General features: G+C 43.3%; 1 protein-coding gene across 1 annotated transcript in view; it reads left to right on the plus strand.

Moving 5' to 3' along the window:
- Window positions 1-17,165, plus strand: part of SLC16A10 (solute carrier family 16 member 10) — a 137,996-nt gene that overhangs the window by 102,671 nt on the left and 18,160 nt on the right. Inside the window, exon 2 of the mRNA XM_077289471.1 lies at window positions 314-458. Coding sequence (XP_077145586.1) covers window positions 314-458 — 145 coding nt within the window. The remainder of the gene's footprint in view (window positions 1-313; window positions 459-17,165) is intronic.

Raw genomic sequence — 17,165 nt, forward strand, 5'->3', positions numbered from 1 at the left:
GGATGCACCAATGGTATGTCCACCCCTAATAGAACTGGAGATTAGATGCCAGATAGTTGCCTTAACCACAAAAGATTAAATTCTATGTAGCAAAATATACAGTCAAAACAGCAGAAAAGCCAATTTTATGTGATCATTTTTAGCTGATATAATCCCAGACGTCTTACTGGCTCTTATTCAGAAGCTGGTATAGAGGTATATTTCCTAAACAGAGATACACATTTGCCTATAATAGTAATACATGTACATCACTATTAATACTAAACATAATTTGCATATCTCATTTGTTTATAATTGTTTTTTTTTTCTACAGCATGGGTGAGCTCCTTGTCAATGGGCATGATATTCTTCTGCTCCCCTGTGGTCAGCATATTTACAGACATGTTTGGATGTCGAAAGACTGCAGTTATTGGTGCTGCAGTGGGAACTATTGGCCTTTTTTCAAGTTCTTTTGTCAAGTAAGATCTTTATTAATTATTAGCCAATCACATTACAGTTGTCATGTTGTAGTGTACATTACACAAGAAAATCAGTAACTTGATTGATTGTCAAAACATCAATATTTTATTTGAAAAAGAATGAGTTATTGCGCTTGCTGCAAAGTGACATAATTAATAAGATGTAGAAATAATAGAGAAGCAGAGACAATCCTATCTGCTTCAACAGACTCCTAATTTACCCACTTGAAAGTGACATAATTACCATGATTTTTACAGACGTTCAATATTTATTGAAAGAGATTCATTAAAATTGCCAAATTTTTAGATTTTTCAAATTTAGAGTGTAGACAGTCTTAAAATGTGCCAAATCTATCAACCTGTCTCATGCCATTAATATATTTTTACATTTTTAGACTGTCTGGTGTAAGTTTGCTCCCAAATTTTGCACCAATTGTCTCATTTTATGAATATGCAGATTATATGGGCAGCAGAGAGAGAACATAGGACATCAAGGTGTAGTGACAGGAGACCATTCAGTTAATATAAATTTGTCTGCTAGTAGAATTATTCAGATCACAATTTCCTTAAATGGAACCTGACAGGTCCTCTGTGTCCTCCAACCCACCACCATTTGTACACAGTGCGCCTCTGAAGCTGGGAAGCGTACACCCGAACTTCAGAGGCACAATGACGTGTAGGATTGAACGTCTTGTGAATTCACAAGATGCTGGTACCTGCAATTCATAATATATGCCCACAAAGGCATGATAACATGCTGAATTCAACGACTAGTCTTTTAACCTCTTTATTAATGACCTCGTGGATGGGATTGAGAGTAAAGTGTCAGTCTTTGCTGACGATACCAAACTATGTAGGATATTAAAATCTGACCTTGACATTACAATATTGCAAAACAATCTGAATAAGATATCTGCATGGGCAAACACTTGGCAAATGAGATTTAATGTAGATAAAAGTAAAGTAATGCACCTAGGACGGAGTAATCCTATTGCTGCATAGACATTAAATGGGAGTATACTCGGGACTACAGAACAAGAGAAGGACTTGAGTATTCTGGTTACACATAAGCTGAGCAGCAGTACTCAATGTCAAGCAGCAGCTGCAAAAGCAAACAAGATTTTAGGATGTATAAAAAGAGAGATAAAATCTTGCGATCCCAACATATTATTACCCATTTATAAATCACTGGTGAGACCACATCTAGAATATGGGATCTAGTTTTGGGCTCCACATTTTAAAAAGGATAATCAGAAGTTAGAATCAGTTCAAAGGCGGCAACTAGATTATTACAAGAGATGGAAGGCCTCGATTATTACAAGGGATGGAAGGCCTCTCATGAGGAGAGGTTTGAAAAGTTAGGCTTGTTTAGCTTTGAAAAAAGACGTCTCAGAAGAGATCTCATTTATATGTATAAATATATGTGTGACTAGTACAAAGGACTGGAGCATGACTTATTCCTTCCAAAGACCGTGCTGAAAACTAGGGGGCACTCAATACGGGTGGAAGAAAGGCGATTCCGACAGCTAAATAGTAAAGGGTTCTTTACAGTTAGTGCAATCAGACAGTGGAATGCCCTACCACAGGAGGTAGTAATGGCAGACACTATAACAGTTTTTAAAAATGGGCTGAATGATTTCCTTGATTTACATAACATTGCGGGTCATAGTTAAAATAGTGACGAAATGTACAATTGGTGGAGAAAGGTTGAACTTGATGGACCTAGGTCTTAATTCAACCTACGTAACTATGTAACTATTTAACTATGAAACAATCGCCCCATCAACTAGTCAAAAGATTATTTGCATAATGAAAACAGACTTTAAAAATACTTTTTTTAAACATTTGTTAATGTGTCTTTCAGGATAAATTGTTTGTTGGCAGGGTATTCATATAGTGTCAAAGATAACAACTGGGGGGTCACTGTTACCACTTTGTCAGAGACGACACCAGAGAAATCACAAAGATCTCATAGCTGCTGCCAGTTTGTCAGGGGACACAACTCCGCTGCCTCCAATCGTCAGAGCAATTACACAATCGACTGACGAGGGATGGACGAGGCTGCTTCCACTACTAGGCCGGTTATTGGAAACTCACAGTGAGCGTATGGTATATACACCTCCAATTCCAGCTCATGGAATATTACTTTTCTATCTTCCCCATATGTTCAGTGTGAAGGTGATATGTCCCCTTCTCTGGAGATGTCTGTATGGATTTTAATTTTTCACTATGATATAAAGGAATATACAAATGCTGGTGGGTTGGAGGCCAACGTGGGACCTGTCTGGTTTCCTTTAATCCAATGACTCAAGTAGCTTTGTAAACACTACTGTTACCTCTAAAGCATCCAAAATTCAATTGTGGTTTCAATTTCACAAGAAGGATATGTAAGTATTGGTAAAGGAGTTGAGAAATGTAGCAATGATATGTTTTAGGCAGGGCATAACACACAAGCGTTGAAACTAAAGATACAAAAAAATAATGTAATTACTTCTCAGACTAAGCATGTTACCACTGGAACTCAAACTCTTAACCTAGGTTGTGAAGGATCAATACCTCAACAGTGAGCCATAGCCTTCAATACGATGTACAGGATGTAAGAATTTTTGTACCCTGTAAACCTAAACTGTATTCTTTTTAACAGGAATATATTGGTATTTATACATATTTTGGTATATGCCAGTACATATTACAGTATGCAACTGAACGAAGCCATACATATCTCATGCTGAAGAGGTGGTTAAAATATAAATGTACTTAATTATTCCGAAAGGAAAACAAGTCTGATCAAAATTAAAATAAATTAAAGGGGTTGTCAACTACTCAGACAACCCCTATGTTTGCCCCAAGTAAAATAATATCACCTACAGTATACTCCCATCCGGTGCCATTCCAACTGTATTGGTTTTGGCTCTCCTGGCGCTTAAGTGACATTGTTATGTCACGCGATCTCTTCAGCCAACAAGTGACCACTGCACTATCCCCTCCTCCGGATTAGTCCGACATCCACAGGAAGTGAGGGAGCATCCGCAGATCTGACTTTTTCCAGAATTCAGTTATGTTCAAAAGAGGAGACAGTGAAGTGGCCACTGATTTGCCACATAACAATATCACGTGAGCCCTGGGAGAGCCAGTGTTGGCACTGTGTCAATATTTTACTTGGGGTAAACATATAGATTGAGAAGGGGTTGTCCGAGTAGTAGATAACAACCATACCGTACAGTTGCTTACCAAAGTATTCACCTCCTTGGCATTTTTCATGTTTTGCTACCTCATAACAAGGAATTTCACTGCTTTTTTGAGGATTTGCATCAGTTCATGTAAAGAACATGCCCATAAATATGAACATTTAGTTTTATTTTTGTGTGTGAAGCAAACAACAAATAGGACAAAATAACCAAAAACTTCAGTGTGCATAACTATTCACCCCCTAAAGTCAGTACATTGTAGAGCTTCCTTTTGCTGCAATTATGCCACCAGGGCCTAGGGGTACTCGATACTGGGTCCGGTCATTGATAAAGGGGTGGTCATGGTGGTGGCGACCTGGTCCGTAGCCCTGGGTGCCCAAGTAAAAGGGCTAGTTTTTAAAGGGAATTGTAAAGCAATAAAAGTTCATTATGCCACCTGTGGTACTCGGTCAGGGGTGACCGACACTGCTTAAAGGGGTCCTCTGGGGGTGATGGTATGGTAGCAAAAATGGTATCGCTTCCCACAGATGAGGCTGGGTCGCCACGGCTCCCAGTGTGCTGGACAGGGATGGTGTGGTGGATGCCAGCAAATAAATGGAGGACACAGGGTTGTAACATCCTTACCTGGCTTACTGGTTGAATCAGGCTACAGTCCAGGGTACCAGCAACAGGTGGTGAAATGGTCCGGCCGGCCTGGAGGCAATGGTGGCTCCCTCTCCTAGGTGAGGTCCGTAAGCCTTCCTGCTTGTGCTCGTATGCGAGGTCCTTGCTGCCTGTGGCTCCCTGATAAAGTCCTCTCTCTCCTGTCCTGGGACAGTTACCCGTAGGGTGGGCAGTGCAAGCCTTTTTATAGGGTCTCTATCACGACCTGGGCTCTTCGTGTACTGCTGCACCTTCAGGTGTGGGTGCGGGCAAATCACATAAAGTCCTTTGCCCTCCGGTTCTGCAGTGCGACCTAGAATTCAACACAACCTCGGGCTCCCAGTGCGCGGTTTCTGTGCTTCGGTTCAGAGGGTGACCGGTCACAGTTCCCCTCCAAGCGCTTTCCTTCTCCTTTGTTCTTTTCCTCAGATGCTCACTACATTCCAACACTTCAGGTTATTTTCCTTTCCTGGAGCTGCAGCTCACATGTGGCTGCACGGCCCCACTCTCTTCTCTCTCGCCTCTCTCTTCCACTGTCTCTGAACAACTGTATGACTCCTCCTTCAGACCAGAACACATATATCTGGGTGAAGCTCCCCTGAATTTGGGTTCAGAGCTCCCCCTTCTGGCCTGGATTCAGAATGTGTTGCATGTAGGTGCTTAACTGGTAAAGGAAATCCTCCTTGCCTCCATGCATGACATTACCCTCCCCGAAAGGAAGGCAACATCACTGTAACAACCGGTTACCTGGGGTGTTACAATAACAGCTGCAAGTCACTTTGGATAAGTCTCTATGATTCCACATCTTGCCACTGGGATTTTTGCCCATTCCTCAATGCAAAACTGCTCCAGGTCCTTCAAGTTAGATGGTTTCCTCTGGTGAAGTGCAATGTTCAAGTCTGACCACAGATTCTCAATTGGATTAAGGTCTGGGCTTTGACTTAAGCCACTACAAAACATTCACATGTTTCCCATTAAACACACTCAAGAGTTACTTTAGCAGTATGCTTTGGGTCATTTTCTTATTAGAAGATGAACCTCTGTGCCAGTTTCAAATCACTGATAAACTGAAAACAGGTTTTACTCAAAAATATCCCTGTATTTTGCACCATCCATCTTCCTATCGACTTAGACCATTTTCCTTGTCCCTGCTGCTGAAAAACATCCCCACAGCATGATACTGCCACCACCACATTTCACTTTGGGGATAGTGTTCTTGGGGTGATGAGCTGTGTTGGTTTGACCCCAGATATAGGGTTTACCTTGGTCACAAAAAAGTAAAGTTTTGCTCTCAACTGATCACGGTACCTTCCTCCATACATTTATGGTGTCTCCCCCATGTCTTGATAAGCTCAAAACAAGTCTTACACATTTTTTGTGTAAGTAAAGACTTTTCTGTAAAGGTAAAGCCACTTTTCTGTAAAGGCCACCACTATTTAGTGTACAGCTTATTGTGGTTGTATGGACAGGTACTCCAGTCTCTGCTTGAGAACTCTGCAGCTCTTTCAGTCCTTTGATCTCTGTGCTGCCTCTCGGATTAAAGACCTCCTTGATCAAGCTGGGAGTTTTCGTGGGTGGCCCTCTCTTGGCAGGTTTGTAGTGATACCATGTTCTTTCCATTTGATGATAACAAACTGTGCTCCGGGGGAATCATCAGAGACTGGAAACTTTTTTTATAACCCAACCCTGACTTGTACTTCTCAACAGCTTTGTCCCTGACTTGTTTGGAGATCTCACTAGTCTTCCTGGTGTTGTTTGGTTAGTGATGCCTCTTGCTTAATGGTGTTGCAGCCTCTGTGGCTTTTCAGAAAAAATGTGTGTATACTGACACATGTGACACTTAGATTGCACAAAGGGGGACTTTCTTTTACTAAGCATGTGACTTATGAAGATAATTGCTCGCACTAGGACATTGTAGGGGCTTCATAGCAAAGGAGGTGAATACATACAGTATACACAATTCAATTTTTAATTATTTGGTTGCATCAATTTAACCCCTTAGTGACAGAGCCAATTTGGTACTTAATGACCAAGCCAATTTTTACAATTCTGACCACTGTCACTTTATGAGGTTATAACTCTGGAACGCTTTAACAGATCCTGCTGATTCTGAGATTGTTTTTTCGTGACATATTGTACTTCATGTTAGTGGTAACATTTCTCCGATATTACTTGCAATTATTTATGAAAAAAATGGAAATATGGCAAAAAAAATTTAAAATTTAGCAATTTTCAAACTTTGTATTTTTATGCCCTTAAATCAGAGAGATATGTCACAAAAAATAGTTAATAAATAACATTTCCCACAGGTCTACTTTACATCAGCACAATTTTGGAAACAATTTTTTTTTGTTAGGGAGTTATAAGGGTTAAAAGTTGACCAGCAATTTCTCATTTTTACAACACCATTTTTTTTAGGGACCACATCACATTTGAAGTCATTTTGAGGGGTCTATATGATAGAAAATAACCAAGTGTGACACCATTCTAAAAACTGCACCCCTCAAGGTGCTCAAAACCACATTTAAGAAGTTTATTAACCCTTTACGTGCTTCACAGGAACTGAAACAATGTGGAAGGAAAAAATCAACATTTAACTTTTTTTTGCAAACATTTTACTTCAGAACCATTTTTTTTTATTTTCACAAGTGTAAAAACAGAAATTTAACCATAAATTTTGTTGTGCAATTTCTCCTGAATACGTCGATACCCCCATATGTGGGGGTAAACCACTGTTTGGGCTCACCGCAGAGCTTGGAAGAGAAGGAGTGCCGTTTTACTTTTTCAATGTAGAATTGGCTGGAATTGAGATCGGACGCCATGTCGCGTTTGGAGAGCCCCTGATGTGCCTAAACAGTGGAAACGCTCCACAAGTGACAACCATTTTGGAAACTAGACCCCTTAAGGAACTTATCTAGATGTGTTGTGAGCACTTTGAGCCCCCAAGTGCTTCACAGAAGTTTATAAAGTAGAGCCGTGAAAATAAAAAATCGCATTTGTTTACACAAAAATGATCTTTTCGCCCACAAATTCTTATTTTCACAAGGGCAACAGGAGAAATTAGACCACAAAAGTTGTTGTGCAATTTCTCCCGAGTGCGTTGATACCCCATATGTGGGGGTAAACCACTGTTTGGGCGCACCACAGAGCTTTGAAGAGAAGGAGTGCTGTTTTACTTTTTCAATATAGAATTGGCTGGAATTGAGATCGGACGCCATGTCGCGTTTGAAGAGCCCCTGATGTGCCTAAACAGTGGAAACCCCCCACAAGTGACACCATGTTGGAAACTAGACCCCTTAAGGAACTTAACTAGATGTGTGGTGAGCACTTTAAACCCCCAGGTGCTTCACAGAAGTTTATAACGTAGAGCCGTGAAAATAAAAAATCGCATTTTTCTACAAAAATGATATTTTTGCCCCCAAATTTGTATTTTCACAATGGTAACAGGAGAAATTAGACCACAAAAGTTGTTGTGCAATTTCTCCTGAGTACGGTGATACCCCATATGTGGGGGTAAACCACTGTTTGGGTGCACTGCAGAGCTTGGAAGAGAAGGAGTGCCGTTTTACTTTTTCAATGTAGAATTGGCTGCAATTGAGATCGGACACCATGTCGCGTTTGGAGAGCCCCTGATGTGCCTAAACAGTGGAAACCCCCCACAAGTGACTCCATTTTGGAAACTAGACCCCTTAAGGAACTTATCTAGATGTGTGGTGAGCACTTTAAACCCCCAGGTGCTTCACGGAAGTTTATAACGTAGAGCCATGAAAATAAAAAATCACATTTTTTCTACAAAAATGATCTTTTTGCCCCCAAATTTTTATTTTCACAAGGGTAACAGGAGAAATTAGACCACAAAAGTTGTTGTGCAATTTCTCCTGAGTACGGTGATACCCCATATGTGGGGGTAAACCACTGTTTGGGTGCACTGCAGAGCTTGGAAGAGAAGGAGTGCTGTTTTACTTTTTCAATATAGAATTGGCTGGAATTGAGATCGGACGCCATGTCGCGTTTGAAGAGCCCCTGATGTGCCTAAACAGTGGAAACCCCCCACAAGTGACTCCATTTTGGAAACTAGACCCCTTAAGGAACTTATCTAGATGTGTGGTGAGCACTTTAAACCCCCAGGTGCCTCACGGAAGTTTATAACGTAGAGCCGTGAAAATAAAAAATCACATTTTTTCTACAAAAATGATCTTTTTGCCCCCAAATTTTTATTTTCACAAGGGTAACAGGAGAAATTAGACCACAAAAGTTGTTGTGCAATTTCTCCTGAGTACGGTGATACCCCATATGTGGGGGTAAACCACTGTTTGGGTGCACTGCAGAGCTTGGAAGAGAAGGAGTGCTGTTTTACTTTTTCAATATAGAATTGGCTGGAATTGAGATCGGACGCCATGTCGCGTTTGAAGAGCCCCTGATGTGCCTAAACAGTGGAAACCCCCCACAAGTGACACCATTTTGGAAACTAGACCCCTTAAGGAACTTAACTAGATGTGTGGTGAGCACTTTAAACCCCCAGGTGCTTCACAGAAGTTTATAACGTAGAGCCGTGAAAATAAAAAATCGCATTTTTCTACAAAAATGATTTTTTAGCCTGCATTTTTTTATTTTCTCAAGAGTAACAGGAGACATTGGACCACAAAAGTTGTTTTCCAATTTGTCCTGAGTACACTGATACCCCATGTGTAAGGGTAAACCATTGTTTGGGTGCACGGCAGAGCTTAGAAGGGAAGGAGCGCCGTTTTGGAATTCAGACTTTGATAGAATGGTCTGCGGGCGTTAGGTTGCATTTGCAGAGCCCCCGATCTACCTAAACTGTAGAAACCCCCCACAAGTGACCATATTTTCGAAACTAGACCCCCCAAAGAGCTTATCTAGATGTGTGGTGAGCACTATGAACCCCCAGCTGCTTCACAGAAGTTTATAATGTAGAGTCATGAAAATAAAAATCATATTTTTTCCACAAAAATGATATTTCACCCCCAAATTTTTATTTTCACAAGGGTAACAGGAGAAATTGACCCCAAAATTTATTGTGCAATTTATGCTGAGTAGGCTGATACCCCATATGTGGGGGTAAACCACTGTTTGGGCGCATGGCAGAGCTCGGAAGGGAAGGAGCGCCGTTTTGGAACGCAGACTATGATAGAATGGTCTGCGGCCATTATGTTGCGTTTGCAGAGCCCTTGATGTACCTAAACAGTAGAAATCCCCCATAACTGACCCCATTTTGGAAACTAGACCCCCCAAGGAACTTATCTAGATGTGTGGGGAGAACTTTGAATGCCCAAGTGCTTCACAGAAGTTTATAATGCAGAGTTGTGAAAATAAAAAATATTTTTTTTTCCACAAAAAAGGTTTTTTAGCCCCCAAGTTTTTATTTTCACAAGGGTAACTGTTGTGAATTCTGTTTTTGGCTCCCTCTGGTGGCTACTGGTGGTACTGGTTGACTTTGGTCTTGTGTTTCCAGTGCACCTGTTTTCATCAGGAAATTGGGAGTTTCCTATTTAGTCTGGCTTCTCAGTCACTCTAGTGCCGGCAATCAATGTTACCAGAGCATCTCTGTTGCTTGCTACCTGCTCCAAGTCTGCAATTCAGCTAAGTTAAAATCTTTGGCTTTTTTGTGTTTGTTTTGTCCAGCATGCATTTATATTTCTCGTGCTGCTGGAAGCTCTAGTGATCTGAAATTACTACTCCGGTGTCATGAGTTGATAACGGAGTTAAGGTAGTTTCAGGATGGCTGCTTAGGGTTTTGAGGTAACCGCGAAGTCCTCTTTTGTATTTTCATCTATCTAGTCAGAGGGCCTCACTTTGCTGAATCTATATTCATACTGCGTTTGTGTTTTCCTCTTACCTAACCGTTATTACATGTGGGGGGCTACTATAACTTTTGGGGTTTCCCTGGAGGCAAGCCAGGTCTGTGTATTCCTCTTCTAGGGGTAGTTAGCTCTCCGGCTGGCGCGAGGTGTCTAGGGATACAACGTAGGCACACCCCCTGGCTACTTTTATTTGCGTGTTAGGTTCAGCATCGCGGTTACCTGAGATACCATCTTCCTAGAGCTAGTCCGTTTTTCCCCATGTCCCTGCCATTGGGAATCATGACAGTATTGCCGGCCGCAATGTATTAAAGGTATTGGCTAAAGAAGGAGAGGAAAAAGAAGTTTCTGACATTTTTTTTTTTTTTTTTTTTTTTTTACTCAGAGGTTCTGTCTAGCCATAATTGCAATCTGCTGTTTTGTTTTGTTTTGTTTTTTCTCTCCTCTTAACCCCTGAATGGCTCAGATCTCTGCTGTTGAGAAATGGATATCCAGAGTTTAGCTTCTAATCTTAATACTCTTGCCTCTAAGGTTCAAAATATCCAAGACTATGTTATACATGCTCCTATGTCTGAACCCAAGATCCCTATACCTGAGTTCTTTTCTGGAGATAGATCTCGCTTTTTGAATTTTAAGCACAATTGTAAATTGTATCTTTCTCTGAGATCTCGCTCCGCTGGAGACCCCGCTCAGCAGGTTAAAATTGTTATTTCCTTGTTGCGGGGTGACCCCCAGAATTGGGCATTTGCATTGGCACCAGGGGATCCTGCGCTGCTCAATGTGGATGCGTTTTTTCTGGCACTGGGGTTGCTCTATGAGGAACCTAATTTGGAGATTCAGGCTGAAAAGGCCTTGCTAGCCCTCTCTCAAGGGCATGATGAAGCTGAAGTATATTGTCAAAAATTTCGAAAATGGTCTGTGCTTACTCAGTGGAATGAGTGCACCCTGGCGGCGAATTTCAGAGAAGGTCTCTCTGACGCCGTTAAAGATGTAATGGTGGGGTTTCCTACGCCCACAGGTCTGAATGAATCCATGACTATGGCTATTCAGATTGATCGGCGTTTACGGGAGCGCAAACCTGTGCACCATTTGGCGGTGTCTTCTGAGCATGCACCGGAGATTATGCAATGTGATAGAATTCTGTCCAGAAGTGAACGGCAGAATTATAGGCGTAAAAATGGGTTGTGCTTCTACTGTGGTGATTCTGCTCATGTTATATCAGCATGCTCTAAACGCACAAAAAAGGTTGATAAGTCTTTTGCAATTGGCACCTTACAGTCTAAGTTTATTTTGTCTGTAACTTTGATCTGTTCATTATCAACTATTACTGTGGATGCCTATGTGGATTCTGGCGCTTCCTTGAGTCTTATGGATTGGTCCTTTTCCAGACGTTGTGGGTTTAGCCTAGAGCCTTTGGAAGTTCCTATCCCTCTGAAGGGTATCGACTCCACACCTTTGGCTAGGAATAAACCACAGTTCTGGACACAAGTGACTATGTGTATGACTCCTGACCATCGGGAGGTGATTCGCTTCCTTGTGTTGCAAACTCATAATCCAGTCCTTGACTGGAAAACAATGTCTGTGTTAAGTTGGGGATGTCGGGGGGCTCATGGGGAAGTACCTTTGGTTTCCATTGCTTCATCTACTCCCTCTGAAATTCCGGCATTTTTGTCTGATTATGGTGATGTTTTTGAGGAGCCTAAACTTAGTTCTCTCCCCCCTCACCGGGATTGCGATTGTGCTATAGACTTGATTCCGGGCAGCAAGTTTCCCAAGGGTCGTTTGTTCAATCTATCTGTGCCTGAGCATGCTGCTATGCGAGAGTATATTAAGGAGTCCTTGGAAAAGGGACATATCCGTCCATCCTCATCCCCTTTAGGAGCAGGGTTTTTTTCGTGGGTAAAAAAGATGGCTCCCTGAGGCCCTGTATTGATTATCGCCTGTTGAATAAGATTACAGTCAAATACCAGTATCCTTTGCCACTATTGACTGATTTATTTGCTCGTATTAAAGGGGCAAAGTGGTTCTCTAAGGTTGATCTTCGGGGTGCGTATAATTTGGTGCGGATCAAGCAGGGAGATGAGTGGAAAACTGCATTTAATACGCCCGAGGGCCATTTTGAGTATTTGGTAATGCCTTTTGGTCTTTCTAATGCTCCTTCAGTCTTTCAGTCCTTTATGCACGATATTTTCTGTAAATACCTGGATAAGTTTATGATTGTGTATTTGGATGATATTTTGATTTTTTCGGATGACTGGGAGTCGCATGTTCAACAGGTTAGGAAGGTTTGTCAGGTTTTGCGGTCCAATTCTCTGTTTGTAAAGGGTTCAAAGTGTATCTTTGGGGTTCAGAAGATCTCCTTTTTGGGGTATATTTTTTCCCCTTCTTCTGTTGAGATGGATCCTGTCAAGGTTCGGGCTATTTGTGATTGGACGCAGCCTACTTCCCTGAAGAGTCTTCAGAAGTTCTTGGGCTTTGCTAATTTCTATCGTCGATTTATAACTGGGTTTTCAAGTGTTGCTAAACCTCTGACTGATTTGACTAAGAAGGGTGCTGATGTTGCCAATTGGTCCTCTGCGGCTGTGGAGGCCTTTCGGGAGCTTAAGCGCCGCTTTTCTTCTGCCCCTGTGTTGCGCCAGCCTGATGTTTCGCTCCCTTTTCAGGTTGAGGTTGATGCTTCCGAGATTGGAGCGGGGGCGGTTTTGTCGCAGAAAAGTCCCGATTGCTCGGTGATGAGACCATGTGCATTCTTCTCTCGAAAGTTTTCGCCCGCCGAGCGAAATTATGATGTCGGTAATCGGGAGCTCTTGGCTATGAAGTGGGCATTTGAGGAGTGGCGTCATTGGCTTGAGGGTGCTAGACATCAGGTGGTGGTCTTGACTGATCACAAGAATCTGATTTACCTTGAGTCCGCCAGGCGTCTGAATCCTAGACAGGCGCGCTGGTCATTGTTTTTCTCTCGGTTTAATTTTGTGGTTTCATACTTGCCGGGCTCGAAAAATGTGTAGGCAGATGCTCTTTCTAGGAGTTTTGAGCCTGACTCCTCTGGTGATTCTGAGCCTACGGTATCCTTAAGGATGGAGTGATTTTGTCTGCTGTCTCCCCAGACTTGCGACGTGCTTTGCAGGAGTTTCAGACTGATAGGCCTGATCGTTGTCCGTCTGGGAGATTGTTTGTTCCTGATGAGTGGACCAGTAGAGTCATCTCAGAGGTTCATTCTTCTGTGTTGGCGGGCCACCCTGGAATTTTTGGTACCAGAGATTTGGTGGCCAGGTCCTTCTGGTGGCCTTCCCTGTCTCGGGATGTGCGTACCTTTGTACAGTCTTGTGATGTTTGTGCTCGGGCCAAGCCTTGCTGTTCTCGGGCTAGTGGATTGTTGTTGTCCTTGCCTATTCCGAAGAGGCCGTGGACGCACATCTCTATGGACTTTATCTCGGATCTCCCGGTTTCTCAGAAAATGTCCGTCATTTGGGTGTTGTGTGACCGTTTTTCTAAGATGGTTCATTTGGTACCCTTGCCCAAATTGCCTTCTTCATCGGAGTTGGTTCCTTTATTTTTTCAGAATGTGGTTCGCTTACATGGTATCCCGGAAAACATCGTGTCTGACAGAGGATCTCAATTTGTGTCTAGGTTCTGGCGAGCGTTCTGTGCCAGGATGGGCATTGATTTGTCTTTTTCGTCTGCGTTCCATCCTCAGACTAATGGCCAGACGGAGCGAACTAATCAGACCTTGGAGACGTATTTGAGGTGTTTTGTGTCTGCTGATCAGGATGATTGGGTCGCCTTTTTGCCGTTGGCAGAGTTTGCCCTCAATAATCGGGCCAGTTCTGCTACTCTGGTTTCTCCTTTCTTTTGCAATTCAGGGTTTCACCCTCGTTTTTCGTCTGGTCAGGTGGAGTCTTCGGATTGTCCTGGAGTGGATTCTGTGGTGGATAGACTGCACCGGATTTGGAGTCATGTGGTGGACAATTTGAAGTTGTCTCAGGAGAAGACTCAGCAGTTTGCTAATCGTCATCATCGTGTGGGTCATCATCTCCGTGTTGGAGACTTGGTGTGGTTGTCTTCTCGTTTTGTCCCTATGAAGGTCTCTTCTCCTAAGTTCAAACCTCGGTTCATAGGTCCTTATAAGATTTTGGAGATTCTTAATCCTGTATATTTTCGTTTGGACCTTCCAGCATCTTTCACCATTCATAATGTCTTCCATAGGTCGTTGTTGCGGAGGTACGAGGTACCGGTTGTTCCTTCTGTTGAGCCTCCTGCTCCTGTGCTGGTGGAGGGTGAATTGGAGTATGTTGTGGAGAAGATTTTGGACTCTCGTATTTCCAGACGGAGACTTCAATATCTGGTTAAATGGAAGGGATACGGTCAGGAGGATAATTCTTGGGTGACTGCCTCTGATGTTCATGCCTCTGATTTGGTTCGCGCCTTTCATAGGGCGCATCCAGATTGCCCTGGTGGTTCTCATGAGGGTTCGGTGCCCCCTCCTTAAGGGGGGGGTACTGTTGTGAATTCTGTTTTTGGCTCCCTCTGGTGGCTACTGGTGGTACTGGTTGACTTTGGTCTTGTGTTTCCAGTGCACCTGTTTTCATCAGGAAATTGGGAGTTTCCTATTTAGTCTGGCTTCTCAGTCACTCTAGTGCCGGCAATCAATGTTACCAGAGCATCTCTGTTGCTTGCTACCTGCTCCAAGTCTGCAATTCAGCTAAGTTAAAATCTTTGGCTTTTTTGTGTTTGTTTTGTCCAGCATGCATTTATATTTCTCGTGCTGCTGGAAGCTCTAGTGATCTGAAATTACTACTCCGGTGTCATGAGTTGATAACGGAGTTAAGGTAGTTTCAGGATGGCTGCTTAGGGTTTTGAGGTAACCGCGAAGTCCTCTTTTGTATTTTCATCTATCTAGTCAGAGGGCCTCACTTTGCTGAATCTATATTCATACTGCGTTTGTGTTTTCCTCTTACCTAACCGTTATTACATGTGGGGGGCTACTATAACTTTTGGGGTTTCCCTGGAGGCAAGCCAGGTCTGTGTATTCCTCTTCTAGGGGTAGTTAGCTCTCCGGCTGGCGCGAGGTGTCTAGGGATACAACGTAGGCACACCCCCTGGCTACTTTTATTTGCGTGTTAGGTTCAGCATCGCGGTTACCTGAGATACCATCTTCCTAGAGCTAGTCCGTTTTTGCCCATGTCCCTGCCATTGGGAATCATGACAGGTAACAGGAGAAATTGGACCCCAAAAGTTGTTGTCCAATTTATCCCGAGTACGCTAATGCCCAATATGCGGGGGTAAACCACTGTTTGGGCGCACGGCAGAGCTCAGAAGGGAGGGAGTACCATTTGACTTTTTGAGCGCAAAATTGTTGTGGCTGTGGCGTTTGGAGACCCCTTGATGTACCTAAACAGTGGAAACCCCCCAATTCTAACTCCAACCCTAACCCCAAAACAACCCTAATCTCACCACTAACCATAACCCTAATCAGAACCCTAAATCCAACACACCCCTAATCCTAATCTCAACCCTAACCTCAAACCTAACCCTAATCCCAATACACCCCTAACCCTAATCCCAATCCTAACCTTAACCCTAATCCCAAACCTAACCCTAATCCCAAACGTAACCCTAATACCAACCCTAATCCAAACCCTAACCCTAATCCCAACTCTAACCCTAACTTTAGCCCCAACCCTAGCCCTAACTTTATCCCCAACCCTAGCCCTAACTTTAGCCCTAACCCTAACTTTAGCCCCAACCCTAACCCTAAATTTAGCCCCAACCCTAACCCTAGCCCTAACTTTATCCCCAACTCTAACCCTAGCCCTAACTTTAGCCCCAACCCTAACCCTAACCCTAAATTTAGCCCCAACCCTAACCCTAAATTTAACCCTAACCCTAAATTTAGCCCCAACCCGAACCTTATCCCTAAATTTAGCCCCAACCCTAACCCTAACCCTAAATTTAGCCCCAACCCTAACCCTCACCCTAAATTTAGCCCCAACCCTAACCCTAAATTTAGCCCCAACCCTAACCCTAACCCTAAATTTAGCCCCAACCCTAACCCTAATTTTAGCCCCAACTTCTCTAGCTGCCGGCCGGCAGATCATGGCGGGTGCACTGCGCATGCGCCCGCCATTTTCTTACCGGATGAAGAAGCCAGCAGGGAGGAGGGGACGCAGGAGGACCCAGGGACACTGGTAAGTATAACAGGGTCCCCGAATCCTCCTATTTCTCTGTCCTCTGATGTGCGATCACATCAAAGGACAGAGAATTACACATCGCATTTTTTTTTTTTTGCGGTCTTTGGTAAACAGTTAATTACCGGCGATCGCAAAACAGGAGTCGGTAAAAACCGACCCCGATCATGTTCTTTGGGGTCTCGGCTACCCCCGGCAGCCGAGACCCCAAAGATCTTCCGCATGCGCCCGCCATTTTTTGGCCGGAACAAGATGGCGGCGCCCATCGGGAGCCACGAGGAGCACCGGCGGAGACAGGTGAGTATCGGGGGGCGATCGAGGACCACATTTCTCTGTCCTCTGATGTGCAATCACATCGGAGGACAGAGAAATTAAATGGGAAATCGCGTTGTTTTTTTTTTTTTTGCAACCGCCGGTAAATAGTTAATTACCGGTGATCGCAACCCGGGGTCGGTAAAAAAAAAACTCCGAATCATGTTCTCTGGGGTCTCGGCTACCCCCGGTAACCGAGACCCCAGAGAAAATCCGACTATGGGGGGTGCTATTCACTTTTTCCACAGCGCTGTTTTAACGGCGCTGTGGTTTAAGTACCCTTAACTGCCGCCGTTAAAAGGCGTATCGGCGGTCGTTAAGGGGTTAAATTATGCCTTTATTTTTCTCAATTTACTTCACCAACTTAGACTATTTAGTGCTGATAAAAAAAAAAGAACCATATGTAGCAAGAATAAATGAAGAGTCTGCTGGAATATGATGTGCCAAATTCAGAAATGAGCCATCTAATGAATCTAGTGCTTCTTTCAGCTGTTGTTCACCACCTAAAGAAATGTGCTCCAGATAGAGACTGGAGTACAGTTCTGCTGTAATAATTAT

This window comes from Ranitomeya variabilis, chromosome 2, assembly GCF_051348905.1.
Source record: "Ranitomeya variabilis isolate aRanVar5 chromosome 2, aRanVar5.hap1, whole genome shotgun sequence".
NCBI lineage: Eukaryota > Metazoa > Chordata > Amphibia > Anura > Dendrobatidae > Ranitomeya > Ranitomeya variabilis.